This window comes from Bos indicus, chromosome 15 (genome assembly GCF_029378745.1).
Source record: "Bos indicus isolate NIAB-ARS_2022 breed Sahiwal x Tharparkar chromosome 15, NIAB-ARS_B.indTharparkar_mat_pri_1.0, whole genome shotgun sequence".
In the NCBI taxonomy this organism is placed as follows: Eukaryota; Metazoa; Chordata; class Mammalia; order Artiodactyla; family Bovidae; genus Bos; species Bos indicus.
This window is the reverse complement of record NC_091774.1, coordinates 53,988,963-54,004,013: the sequence shown is the minus strand read 5'-3', so window position 1 is coordinate 54,004,013 and position 15,051 is coordinate 53,988,963. Positions and strand designations below refer to the sequence as shown.

General features: G+C 38.9%; 1 protein-coding gene across 2 annotated transcripts in view; it reads left to right on the top strand.

Moving 5' to 3' along the window:
• The window catches only part of C2CD3 (C2 domain containing 3 centriole elongation regulator), a 125,660-nt gene that overhangs the window by 39,781 nt on the left and 70,828 nt on the right, over positions 1-15,051 (top strand). For both annotated transcript variants that reach the window (XM_019974661.2, XM_070803880.1), the window contains 3 exons: positions 4,894-5,012; positions 9,455-9,577; positions 14,388-14,882. In XM_019974661.2, coding sequence (XP_019830220.2) covers positions 4,894-5,012; positions 9,455-9,577; positions 14,388-14,882 — 737 coding nt within the window. The remainder of the gene's footprint in view (positions 1-4,893; positions 5,013-9,454; positions 9,578-14,387; positions 14,883-15,051) is intronic.

The window sequence follows — 15,051 nt, the reverse complement described above, 5'->3', positions numbered from 1 at the left end:
AGAAGATATGAAGAAGAGGTGGCAAGAATACACAGAAGAACTGTACAAAAAAGAGCTTCACGACCCAGATAATCACAATGGTGTGATCACTCACCTAGAGCCAGACATCCTGGAATGTGAAGTCAAGTGGGCCTTAGAAAGCATCACTACAAACAAAGCTAGTGGAGGTGATGGAATTCCAGTTGAGCTATTCCAAATCCTGAAAGCTGATGCTGTGAAAGTGCTGCACTCAATATGCCAGCAAATTTGAAAAACTCAGCAGTGGCCACAGGACTGGAAAAGGTCAGTTTTCATTCCAGTCCCTAAGAAAGGCAATGCCAAAAAATGCTCAAACTACCACACAATTGCACTCTTCTCACACGCTAGTAAAGTAATGCTCAAAATTCTCCAAGCCAGGCTTCAACAGTATGTGAACCGTGAACTTCCAGATGTTCAACCTGGTTTTAGAAAAAGCAGAGGAACCAGAGATCAAATTGCCAACATCTGCTGGATCATCGACAAAGCAAGAGAGTTCCAGAAAAACATCTATTTCTGCTTTATTGACTATGCCAAAGCCTTTGACTGTGTGGACCACAATAAACTGTGGAAAATTCTGAAAGAGATGGGAATACCAGGCCACCTGACCTGCCTCCTAAGAAACCTATATGCAGGTCAGGAAGCAACAGTTAGAACTGGACATGGAACAACAACTTTTCCAAATAGGAAAAGGAGTACATCAAGGCTGTATATTGTCACCCTGCTTATTTAACTTCTATGCAGAGTACATCATAAGAAACACTGGGCTGGAAGAAGCACAAGCTGGAATCAAGATTGCCAGGAGAAATATCAATAGCCTCAGATATGCAGATGACACCACCCTTATGGCAGAAAGTGAAGAGGAACTCAAAAGCCTCTTGATGAAAGTGAAAGAGGAGAGTGAAAAAATTGGCTTAAAGTTCAAAATTCAGAAAACGAAGATTATGGCATCTGGTCCCATCACTTTATGGGAAATAGATGGGGAAACAGTGTCAGACTTTATTTTTCTGGGCTCCAAAATCACAGTAGATGGTGATTGCAGCCATGAAATTAAAAGACACTTACTCCTTGGAAGGAAAGTTATGACCAACCTAGATAGCATATTGAAAAGCAGAGATATTACTTCGCCAACAAAGGTCCACTAGTTAAGGCTATGGTTTTTCCAGTGGTCATGTATGGATGTGAGAGTTGGACTGTGAAGAAGGCTGAGCGCCGAAGAATTGATGCTTTTGAACTATGGTGTTGGAGAAGACTCTTGAGAGTCCCTTGGACTGCAAGGAGATCCAACCAGTCCATCCTATGTCCTGGGTGTTCATTGGAAGGACTGATGCTGAAGCAAAACTCCAGTACTTTGGCCACCTCATGCGAAGAGTTGACTCACTGGAAAAGACCCTGATGCTGGGAGGGGTTGGGGGCAGGAGGAGAAGGGGATGACAGAGGATGAGATGGCTGGATGACATCACCGACTCAATGGACATGAGTTTGAGTGAACTCTGGGAGTTGGTGATGGACAGGGAGGCCTGGCGTGCTGCTGTGATTCATGGGGTCTCAAAGAGTCAGACACGACTGAGCGACTGAATTGAACTGAATAGTAGTTCACATTTGGGGGGCACTATAGTATCAGTGTTTTACATACATTAATCATGTGATCCTTTAAAACACATAAACATAGATGAGGAAAAAGGAAGCTAAGACATAAATCAATTAAATAACTTGGCTAAGATAATATAACTGATTTATGGTTGAACTAGAATTTGCACCTAGAACTTTTTTGATTCCAAATTGTGTGCACTTAATCTGTATTGCTTCTCATGCATTATTATTGTTGGCCACAGAGACTGAATTTTCCTTTTATCATTCTGAGAAGGATAATATGGGACATATGGAATAAGCATCAAATCAAGTATTGGAAGAGTTCTAGCTCTGGTTATACCAGACACTTAATTCTGTGACCCTGGACACAATGGCCTTTCCATCTGTGGGCCCCTCTCAATAATGACATGCAGTGGACAAGATATTTTCAGTATCTCCTTCAGCTCTTTAAAAAAAAAAAAAAGTCTTTTAGGGATATTGCTAGCAATTTGTTTACATGAATTTCTTCTTCCCTTATTGCCTTAACTCACTTTTAGTTTAAAATAATAATGAGCTTAAGAAACAGAATTATATAAGAAATAAAATAACAGTGCCAAGACATACTTAAGTAGTAAGGAGAAATCCAGGTAGCACCAGGTTGATATAGAGTTCTTTTTGTAAAAGAGATTTTATAGTGTTTTAAAGTTTTAAAGTGCTCTTTTATCTGTTACCTCAGTTGATCCTCTCAGCACATCAATGAGGTGTAGGTGTTGTCTTAACTTGTCTTTCCTTAGTGGGAGAAGCAGGGAAACTGCTCCAGTGAGTGTGGGCTTGCTGGTTAACAGTTCCTGTGGATGGATCCAAATAACAAGGCCCAGATTCTGTCCATGAGTACCAAGAGAAATAAATAGAGTCAAGAATTAAGATGGCAAAGATAGAGATCAGTAGATCAAGTGAGCTGTTTGAATGAATATTAGAGATAGTGGATTCCCTGTATCTGGGCATTTTTTGTGTGGGTTCTTCAGATCCATTTTAAGGGTCTAGAAGTGAATGAACTGGAAGATCATTTTACAGGTGATAAATTGTGGCTGAAGTGGTTCATTAGTAAATAATAGAACTTACTCATATATCAAATGATTCTACCCCACATTCCTGTTTTTAAAACCTATTAAAGCCCCATAGCAGGGAGCACAGACTCAGATACTACCATCATTTTATCCCATTCACACTTGCTATTACAGCAGAAACCTTTTCCTTTCTGTCTAAAAAACAGACTCCATTCTGCCCAGCACTGCAAACGAACATCACACTTGTCCAAGTGTGACAAGAGGAGTCCCCTAGTCTTCAGTCAGAAAATAAACTCATTTTCATTATTATAGCTTTTGATTCAGTTCTTCTCTTCATTTATCCCTCACTGTCCAGCCATCTCCCTTCTTTCATTATACTACCTATCAACTTGTCTTTTAAAACACTAAGCCATACCTTACACCCAGTTAAGTGTATGGTATGTCTCTTTACACATCCAGTGCTCATATGCTCGACACTGATGATTTCTCATAGCAAAGCAGAGCAACATAGCCCTCCTTATCTTCTCTGTACTGTACCCAGGGTTTTCTCTTTGTCTTTGTTATTTCAGTCTTAGAGGGATAGTCGCTTAGTTGTGTCCAAGTTTTTGTGACCCCATGGACTTAGCCCGCCAGGCTTCTCTGTCCATGGAATTCTCCAGGCAAGAATACTGGAGTGGGTTGCCATTTCCTTCTCCAGGGAATATTCCCAATACAGAGATGGAACATGGATCTACTGCATTGCAGGCAGATTTCTTTACCATCTGAGCCACGAGGAAGTTTACTATTAAGAGACATTTCTAAATATAAAGACAGGTCAACTTAAAATGGTTGATTCACATTGAGATTTGATAGAAAACAACAAAATTCTGTGAAACAATTACCTTCAATAAAAAAATTTTTAAGTATCAGCAGATATATCCTTGCTGCTGCTGCTGCAGCTAAGTCATGTCAGTCATGTCCGACTCTGTGCGACCCCATAGACGGCAGCCCACCAGGCTTCTCCGTCCCAGGGATTCTCCAGGCAAGAACACTGGAGTGGGTTGCCATTTCCTTCTCCAATGCGTGAAAGTGAAGCTGCTCAGTCGTGTCCAACTCTTAGCAAACCCGGGGACTATAGCCTACCAGGCTCCTCTATCCATGGGATTTTCCAGGCAAGAGTACTGGAGTGGGTTGCCATTTCCTTCTCCGATATCTCCTTGACTTTACTTTATAATCTGTAGATAATACATTAGAATATGTAATGAATCTGTATACCTTTTCCAAAGTAATACCCGAGATAGAAATAGCAATAAAATTATAAATGGCTGTCATTAATCATAAGAAATAATTTAAATGAAGGTTATCTCTCTTGAAGAGATGGGGACTGGGAAAGTGGTCAGAAGGACATACAATGTGCTTTTAACTTTATATGAAAAATAATGTTCAGTTCCATGTTGCTGAACGTTGTTCTGTTTTTGCCAAATAAATCCTCTACCTCAAAGTACTGTCTGAATTCTTTATTAAAACTCTGCTTCCGGCTTTTGTTTTGGACTCTGTTACTTGTGTAGCCACCTCCTGCTCAGTGTCCTCTGAAGCTTCTACTTCTTTTCCGCTGTTCCCTGACACCTCGGTTGTCCTCACGCTTTCCCTTGAAGCCTCAATTGCCTTCCCTCTGTCCTCAGAAGTTGTAATATCCTTCCCATGGTCCTTCCAGCTCTGGTTGCTCCATGGCCACAGAAAGCTGCCAGCACCGTGAATCATGCCACTTTTCCTGTACTTCTGTTACTGATGCAGTAGGGATATCAAAGCAAATACCCTGCTTTCCTTTGAGAAAGACCATTCCCTTCACTTTGGAATCAATATCCTCACCCAGTTGCTCTTTAAGTTCTTTACAAGCATAACTAATGTTTGGCAGTTCCATTAAGCACTGCAAGATCATGGTCACAAAGCCCACATCTCAGTTAAGGAGCACTGGTCTACTGATATAGCACTGAAATGTGGGCCAAGACTGCTGCCAGGGCTTCCATGGCTCCCTTCTCCTCAGCTTCTCAGCTGACTGCTTGAAGTGACTAATCACGGTGGGAGGAACAGAGTCAAAGTCCTATAACCCTAACACTTCTGTGAAATTACACTGATTGGATTCCTAAAAGAGATTTTAGTTAGATTTGAAAGAGAGGTGGGTGGTATCAAGGCATGAATTGGTGAAATGGCTCTAGTTGGATGGTATGACATGTGCTTATGTGTCTGGTTCTCCTTACAGTGGTGAAATTCCAGCAGAGATCTGTGTTTCCAGTACAGTTTGGTGGCCCAATGATCAGACACTGGTGGAATTCCAATCTTACTTTCCAAATTTACACAAAGAAAACCCCACAGAAAAAGGTACTTAAGTAATTATGACTTTTGCCTTACCACTTTAGTCACACCAGGGATTTGGACCATACTTAAAATTATGTTCATATCTTAAACTAGAAATTTTTCCAGGCTCAAACAACAGTAATACTTATGAATTATTGTCTATTATAATTTTAAATTTATGTTTAGTATTTATCATAAGGTAGATATTATGCTAAAGACTCTGCATGGATACTATCAAATTTAATCATTAAAACAAGTCTGTGAGTTAGGTACCTGTTATCTTCAATTTGGGCTTCCCTTGTGGCTCAGCTGGTAAAGAATCCGCTTGCAATGTGGGAGACCTGGGTTCAATCCCTGGGTTGGGAAGATCCCCTGGAGAAGGGAAAGGCTACCCACTCCAGTATTCTGGCCTGGAGAATTCCATGGACTATATATATATAGTCCATGGGGTCGCAATGAGTCAGACACGACTGAGCGACTTTCATCATCATCTTTAGTGATATAACTTAGGTCTAAGGTTGCCCTAATGATAAAGCTAATAAAAGACAAAGCCAGGACTCTATCCCAAGTCTTTATAGATCCTAAGTTCTTAAGCTCTTTGCTGTGTTACCTGCTATGGAGAGTTGACTATTTGGATTGATACAGAAAAGCAGCCTTAATTTGAGGCTCTACTTTCTTTTTTCAGACAGAATATATAAGGTATCCAACCCATATCCAAAATAATATATTGTGGGTAGCAGTTTTATCAGCTAATTGCAGCTTTATAAAATCCACTTGCAATTGGTACAACAAAAATCAATAATTATGAGCAGTTTTTACTTCCTTCAATTAAAAGAGTAGTTTATAATATTTGACCTCTTTGATATGGATAGCATGAGGAATGCATCTTATTTTATTTTTGTTTGTATTTTCAGGGGATTTAAATAGGTTCATTTTGGAAAATACAGCAAAACAGGAGGAGAAGGAAAAACATAATTTAACAACCTCAAGACAGCCTCTATAAGCCTTTCAATATATTTGCATTTAATCAGTAGTTAATGTCTTTTTCTAATTATAAAAAAACTATGTTTTTAATAGAAAAATATTTTTAAACACAAATCACCTATAATTTCATCACAGAAATAGCTGTTGTTAATATTTATGTATGTCATTTTTATCTTTTTCAAATGAATACAGTATATGTATAAATCTTTGACAATATTAGGATAATTTTATATGCAATTTTTATCCTTTTTTAAATTTAACATTGTCTTAAAGATTTTTATTCATTTTTTTCAAAAATACATATTTATTCTTCCACATAATTTTATAAATATATGAAGGTTTTACTATATGTATATAATTTAATACCCTATTTCTCATAAACATAACAAAAATTGTTCATATTATTTCAAATTTTAGTAAAAATCATTTAACAGCTATGTATTCCATTCTAGGAATGTGGTATAATGAATAATTCCTGATTATTGAACATTTAATCATTTCTCATTGTAACTTTTAAAATATACATTGCATATAAAATTACCAAGTATTGTTATTTCTTCAGTATAAATTTCCAGATGAGAAATAACTGGGCCAAAGAATATGAATATTAAGAGCTTTTTATATTTTTTGCTAAATTTGCTTTCAGAAGTAATGCTGCCAGTTTATATTCCCAACTTCAGACACATGACAGCCTCTGTTTCTCCACAACCTTGACAGTGTTGGGTATAGTTTATAGTTTTCCTAGTTTTAATGGCAAACATTTGTATCATCTTAATTGCACTTTTTATTTTTAAGACTGAAGTTAAACATTTTTTGTAAGAACTAACTCTTAAAAAGAGAAAAAAAAAATCTCCTAACTTCTTTCTGACTCCTGAAACGCTCTCTAATCTTTCACGGAGAAGTGGTGAAACCTGAAAGGGAGACCACAATGGCAGAATATGGGCTCCCACTTAAGAGCTGCTTCAGTCAATAATTAAGGTATTGGGGACTGGAATGCAAAAGTAGGAAGTCAAGAAACACCTGGAGTAACAGGCAAATATGGCCTTTGAGTACAGAATGAAGAAGGGCAAAGGCTAATGTAGTTCTGCCAAGAGAACGCACTGTTCATAACAAACACCCTCTTCCAGCAACACAAGAGAAGACTACACATAGACATCACCAGATGGTCATCACCAAAATCAGATTGATTATATTCTTTGCAGCCAAAGATGGAGAAGCTCTATACAGTCAGCAAAACCAAGACTGGGAGCTGACTGTGGCTCGGACCATGAACTCCTTATTGCCAAATTCAGACTGAAATTGAAGAAAGTGGAGAAAACCACTAGACCATTCAGGTGTGACCTAAATCAAATCCCTTATGACTCTACGTGGAAGTCAGAAATAGATTTAAGGGACTAGATCTGATAGACAGAGTGCCTGATGAACTATGGACGGAGGTTTGTGACATTCTACAGGAGACAGGGATCAAGACCATCCCCAAGAAAAAGAAATGCAAAAAAGCAAAATCGCTGTCTGGAGAGGCTTAAAAATAGCTGTGAAAAGAAGGGAAGTGAAAAACAAAGGAGAAAAGGAAAGATACACCCATTTGAATGCAGAGTTCCAAAGCATAGCAAGGAGAAATAAAAAAGCCTTCCTCAGCCATCAATGCAAAGAAATAGAGGAAAACGATAGAATGGGAAAGATAGAGATCTCTTCAAGAAAATTAGAGATACCAAGGGAACATTTCCTGCAAAGATGGGCTCAAGAAAGGACAGAAATGGTAGGGACCTAACAGAAGCAGAAGATATTAAGAAGGGGTGGTAAGAATACACAGAAGAACTGTACAAAAAAGATCTTCATGACCCAGAAAATCATGATGGTGTGATCACTCACCTAGAGCCAGACATCCTGGAATGTGAACTCAAGTGGGCATTAGGAAGCATCACTACAAACAAAGCTAGTGGAGGTGATGCAATTCCAGCTGAGCTACTTCAAATCCTGAAAGATGATGCTGTGAAAGTGCTGCACTCAATATGCTAGCAAATTTGGAAATCTCAGCAGTGGCCACAGGACTGGAAAAGGTCAGTTTTCATTCCAGTCCCAAAGAAAGGCAATGCCAAAGAATGCTCAAATTACCGCACAATTGCACTTGTTTCACACACTAGTAATGCTTAAAATTCTTCAAGCCAGGCTTCAGCAATACATGAACCATGAACTTCCAGATGTCCAAGCTGGTTTAAGAAAAGGCAGAGGAACCAGAGATCAAATTGCCAACATCCACTGGATCATTGAAAAAGCAAGAGAGTTCCAGAAAAACATCTATTTCTGCTTTATTGACTATGCCAAAGCCTTTAACTGTGTGGACCACAATAAACTGGAAAATTCTTCAAGGCATGGGAATACCAGACCAGTGACCTGCCTCTTGAGAAACATGTATGCAGGTCATGAAGCAACAGTTAGAACTGGACATGGAACAACAGACTGGTTCCAGATAGGAAAAGGAGTACGTCAAGGCTGTATGTATATTGTTACCCTGCTTATTTAACTCATATGCAGAGTACATCATGAGAAATGCTGGGCTGGAGAAAGCACAAGCTGGAGTCAAAATTGCCAGGTGAAATATCAATAACCTCAGATATGCAGATGACACCACCCTTATGGCAGAAAGTGAAGAGGAACTAAAGAGCCTCTTGATGAAAGTGAAAGAGGAGAGTGAAAAAGTTGGCTTAAAGCTCAACATTCAGAAAACTAAGATCATGGCATCTGGTCCCATCACTTCATGGGAAATAGGTGGGGAAACAATGGAAACAGTGGCTTACTTTATTTTTCTGGGCTCCAAAATCACTGCAGATGGTGATTGCAGCCATGAAATTAAAAGACGCTTACTCCTTGAAAGGAAAGTTATGACCAACCTAGACAGCACATTAAAAACAGACATTACCATAGTCAAGGCTATGGTTTTTCCAGTGGTCATGTATGGATGTGAGAGTTGGACTATAAAGAAAGCTGAGCGCTGAAGAATTGATGCTTTTGAACTGTGGTGTTGGAGAAGACCTTTGAGAGTCCCTGGGACAACAAGGAGATCCAACCAGTCCATCCTAAAGGACATCAGTCCTGGATGTTCATTGGAAGGATTGATGTCGAAGCTGAAACTCCAATACTTTGGCCACCTGATGCAAAGATCTGACTCATTTGAAAAGACCCTGATGCTGGGAAACATTGAGGGCAGGAAGAGAAGGGGACAACAGAGGATGAGATGGTTGGATGGCATCACTGGCTCAACAGACATGGGTTTGCGTGGACTCTGGTAGTTGGTGATGGACAGGGAGGCCTGGTGGGCTATGGTTCATGGGGTTGCAAAGAGTCAGACATGACTGAGCGACTGAACTGAACTGACTGACTTCATAAAGCATGGATTCCTTTATAAGTCATCATATGTTGTCATTTTTAGTCCCTGTGGCTCTTTAATTTAACCTAAACTTTTTCTTTCCCTCTTTTCTCAGCCAGAAGTCATTGGTTCTGCATCACTTCCTTTACGAACTGTCATTCAGTCTGAGCTGCTTTCTTTCAGTGACCAGCTTCCAGTACAACAGGAGAATGGTCAGACTCCTCTTGGCCCCATCAAGGTAGGTGGATACACATTCAGGTAGTCAAGCATTTATGGAGCATGTGTTACTGGCCTGGCCTGAGAATGTAGCAGTGAACGAGAAGATCAGCATCTTAACTTTTGCAGCTTATGTTAAAATAGGATAATACAGGTTCTGTGAAGGAGCTAAAGGGTGTGCTATGTGATACCCTGGAGGAGGGCATGGCAACCCACTCCAGTATTCTTGCCTGGAGAATCTCATGCACAGAGGAGCCTGGGGGGCCACAATCCATGGGGTTGCAAAGAGTCAAACACAACTGAAGCAACTGAGCATGCACACACATATGATTGTAAGTACCTGGGAGGAAATTGGAGATGGAGAGATGTCTCCAAGGAGGTGACATTTAGGTGATAATTGAAGAATGAGAGGAAGAAATCACCAAGTTAAAAGCACGAGAAAGATCATTCCAGAGAAAAGAAATGCGAAAACCCTAAAGTGAGAATGGGCTTGACTTCTTCAGGGAACAGAATGTTGCCACAGGACAATGATCCAAATGGGAGATTGGCTAGACAGGCAGGAGTCATATTGTTCAGAGCTTTGTAGTAAGAGTAAAGGTCTTAATTTTATCCTAAGAGCCAAGAAGAACATTGAAACAACCATGAAAGTAATACCTGATTTACATTTTAAAAGATGGCCCTGTGGAGAATATTGTAGGGTACAGGAGGGAAAACAGTGACTCGATTGCATCCAGAGAAGAAATGATTGATGGTTAGGATTAGAGAAGTGGCAGTGAACAAGGAGAGAACTGACTGAGTTTGTGCCTGGATGCCGAATGTAATTCATCAGAGCAAGAGTTCTTTCCTTTTATTCAGAAGCATCAGTTTCTTAGGTGGAAGAAATTTTTTTTTTTAGAGCTTACCCTAATCATTTCTTTAATTGAAGTATAGTTGATGTGCAATATAAGTTATGGGTGTACAGTATAGTGATTCATGCTTTTTAAAAGTTATATTCCATTTATAGTTACTATAAAATATTGACTGTATTCCCTGAACTGCACAATATGTCCTTGTTGCTTATTTTACATTGTACATAATAGTTTGTGCCTCTTAATCTGCTGCCTCTGTTTTGTTCTTGCCCCATCTCTTTCCCCACCACTAATTTGTTCTCTGCATCTGTGGGTTTGTTGGGTTTTTTTTGTTGTTATATTCACAAGTTTGTTGCATTTTTAGAGTCCACATATAAGTGATACAGTACTTGTCTTTCTCTGTCTGACTTATTTGCCATAGCATAATACCCTCCAAGACCACCCATGTTTTTGCAAATGGCAAGATTTTTGTTCTTTTTTATGATTGAGTAGTATTCCATTGTTGCTAAGAGTCAGGCACGACTGAGCAACTTCACTTTCACTTTTCACTTTCGTGCATTGGTGAAGGAAATGGCAACCCACTCCAGTGTTCCTGCCTGGAGAATCCCAGGGACGGGGGAGCCTAGTGGGCTGCCGTCTATGGGGTCGCACAGAGTTGGACACGACTGAAGCGACTTAGCAGGAGTATTCCATTGTATATACAACATCTTCATTATTCATTCATCTGTGTTGGATACTTAGGTTTCATCCATATCTTGGTAATTGTAAATAATGCTTTTATCATTGGGGTGGGTGTATTTTTTCAAATTAGTGTTTTTGTTTCTTTCATCTGTGTATCCAGGAGTGAAATTGCTGGATCATATGATAGTTCTATTTTTAGTTTTTTGAGACACCTTCATACAGTTTTCCACAGTGGCTACACCAATTTACATTCCCATTAGGTGGAAGAATTTGAACGTGTGGCTTCAATATAGCTTTGTCCTGGTGGGCTTTTGAAATCATCACAGCCATGCTTAAAACATTTCCATGACTCCTTATCACCCAAAGGATAAAAGGGCCCATCGTATGACCCCAGACCACTGCAGCTATCTCTCTTGCAGCTTCCCTACCAATAGCCATGTCAAACTATGTAAAGAATTGCCAAGGTGTTCATGCTGGTTTATGCATTTATGCTTTTGTTCTTGATTTTCGTGCTTCTTCTCCTTAGAAGCCCTCTCTGCCCTCTTTCTGGCCTTCTTAGTAATAAATACCATTTAAAGACTTGTTTCACTTATCATTGAAAAAAATGAATATCACATTATTCTTCCCCTACCAAAGTCCTATTTTTTTTGCTTTCCTAGTCCATTCTGGACTCTAAGGTTTGTAATCAGAAAGGAATAATAAATAGAATTGATGGACTAGAAATTGTTTCTATCCTGGCTTTGTTGAGAGAAGTACTGTTCTAGATAGATTGCAGTCTGTATTCAATAGAGCAAAAGAATTTTGCTGTGGATTTCAAATAAAAGGTACAACAAGTCCCCATTATCTCTAGTAATTCAGTCTCATAAAATAGTGACCATTTTCATTCGTCATTTATCCCACATCCTTTTTTACTTTTTAACATTTTTAAACTTTGAAAAATAACTTCAAACTTAGAGAAAAATTGCAAAAAACAGTACAGGGAACTCATATACTCTTATTACCTGAACTCAGCAATTATTCTTCATATTTGCTTTATAATTATCCACCTCTTCTCTCTCTCTTTTTGTGTCCTTCCCCACTCTGTCTCTGTACACATACACAATTTCTTTCTGAACTATTTGAGACTATGTTACAGACATTAAACCTTTCTCCTTGAATTCTGTGTTGTTTTTCCTAATAACAATTAGGAAAATTATTATTCTTGGGCTTCCCTGGTGGCTCAGCTGGTAAAGAATCCTCCCGCAGTGCGGGGGACCTGGGTTCGATCCCTGGGTTGGGAAGATCCCCTGGAGAAGGGAATGGCTACCCACTCCGGTATTCTGGCCTAGAGAATTCCATGGACTGTATATATAGTCCATGGAGTTGCAAGGAGTTGGACACAACTGAGCGACCTTCACTTTGCTTCGTAATAACAAAGGCAGCATCATACATAATACTGTACAGTAATAAAGATCAGTTTAACAGCAGTACTATATTCTATCTATAGGTCATACTCAGATTTCACCAACTGTACCAATACTTCCCTTTGTAGCATTTTTTTCCAGTCCAGGATCATCTGTTACATTTATTTATTTTTAATGAATCAAATTTTGCTTATTACCTTTATTCATATGATATGTAAGGGAGCTTGCATGTCTTACATGATATGTAAGATAACAGGGTAGCTGATTCCGAAGAAGGGAAGAACCTTTAAACAATTAATTAACCTCAATTTACATAATAGTCTTATTTGCATAGCGAATAGGTAGGCTTTGATTATAGGCCATTTTTTGCTAAGTCACTTCAGTTGTGTCTGACTCTGTGTGACCCCATAGACGGCAGCCCACCAGGCCCCCCTGTCCCTGGGATTCTCCAGGCAAGAACACTGAAGTGGGTTGCCATTTCCTTCTCCAATGCATGAAAGTGAAAAGGGAAAGTGAAGTTGCTCAGTCTCCAGCCCTCAGCAACCCCATGGACTTAAGCCTTCCAGGCTCCTCCGTCCATGGGATTTTCCAGGCAGGAGTACTGAAGTGGGGTGCCATTGCCTTCTCCGATAGGCCATTAACAGTCATTAATAAAGTGAAACTGTGTTAGAAATACTACTTGGGTTTGTATTTCAGACTCAAGAACCAAACATCTGTTGCATTTAAATGTTGTATCTCTCTAATCTCCTTTCGCCTGGAACAGTTGTGCTGCCCTTCTTTGTCTTTTAGTACTTTACTGTTTTTGAAAGTAAGGCCATCTCATTTTCCTTGTTATGGCTTGTTAGATACACCCAGCATTTAAAAGTGGACATTTCATTTCCAAATACATGGGCTTTTGTTTAAAGTATTGTTAATAATAATATCTCATTTTATTATTAATTTCTCATCTAAATGCTTTCTTCTCTGCAATCACTCTCTGAAAAGTTTTTGGGGTTTTTTTCCCCAGTAATAAAGATACTTTATTACCTTTGATGAGACTTTTGATGCCCAAGTCAAAGATCTCTCTTGGTAAATGTCACATTACACTCGAAAATATGTGGATTATTTTCAGATATCTTTTAATATTGATTTCTAATATAATTCCACAGTGATAAGAGAACAGACTCTGATTTCAATACCTTTAGACCATGAAATTTTTGCACCTTGTTTTATGTCCCTGGATATGTTCCAGTGTCTCCTAATTTATAGTCTATGGGAACATGAATAGACTTTGTATCCTACTATTGTGTGGAAATTATATAAATCTTAATTATGTTTAAAGAAAAAGTAAAGCCAGTTAGTTTGTACAGGGTCCTCCATTTGGGGTTTATCTGAATGACTTATTACTATGATAATTGAAAGGATATGATTTTATATGATTTTCTAACTTCACCATTAACTCCACCCCCCCGTGCATTTATTAATTGGCATTCTATACAGAAGAGTTGTCCCTTCTCCCTTTTTTGTTGATAGTCATATGGACTCATGGATTCTGACATTATTAAAAAGCTTATAACTCACTACTATTATTATTCATTTTGAAACTCAAATTGTCCTCTATTTGTCCAATGGGAGCCTCTTCAACTGAATTCTGTCCTTACAGTATGTCTCCTTTCTTTTCTGAGCGCTTCCCGTATTTTCTGGCACAAGATGATGTTGTAGGCTCATCTTGTGTTACTGATGAATTATCTGCTTTTCTTATCCTGATAAAGTAAGGCAGTCTATTAGTGAACCTACTATTGTGATATTTGAGTATGAATTAATGTATATCCTAACAATCTGATGCTGCTTCTAGCTCCAAAATTCTGATTCCGATTCTAGAAGATATCCCTATTAACTTTCTTCCTTTTATGTTTTCTAGGTAACTGTGGAGCTTGTTTTAGATAACAAGGATTTCACTGGTGTCAATACAGAGTTGAGTAGCAACACCCAACGCACCCCACTTAGTGGTCTTACAAATCCAGATAAGACACTGCCAGAAACTGTTCAAGATGTTACTTGTACCAAAAATCCACAGACCCTAAATCAAATTCATGAAAAAACTGTAAAGAAAATGCAGAATTTGATGCTCCCCATCCCAAAGTCACCTAGCCCTTTTATACCAAATTCTTCAACCTTCATGGCAGCGCCAGCCTCTCATGATTTGGTAAATGAGATGAATGGGTCAACAGAAGAGAGTGCTTTGCTATTGCATGTGCTATTGATGGTGCCAGATGGAAAAGATTTCGTTACTGGAGAATCTGAGAAACAACCATCAAGCAATATTTATTTAAATTGCAAACTCTTCAGCACAGAAGAAGTCACCAGATCTGTCATTGCATGGGGCACAACAAAACCAGTCTTTAACTTTTCTCAGGTAACTTTGTTCATGTCTCAATGTTCCATATGCATTAAGGATGAAGATGGGAGTTGGGGAGGGAAGAGAAGTATGTTTCCCAGATCACAATTACATTGTAAAAGAAATAGAGAATGTTCAGACTGGGGTGGGGGGACTTTTATCATTATCTGGTGTGCATATCCAATCC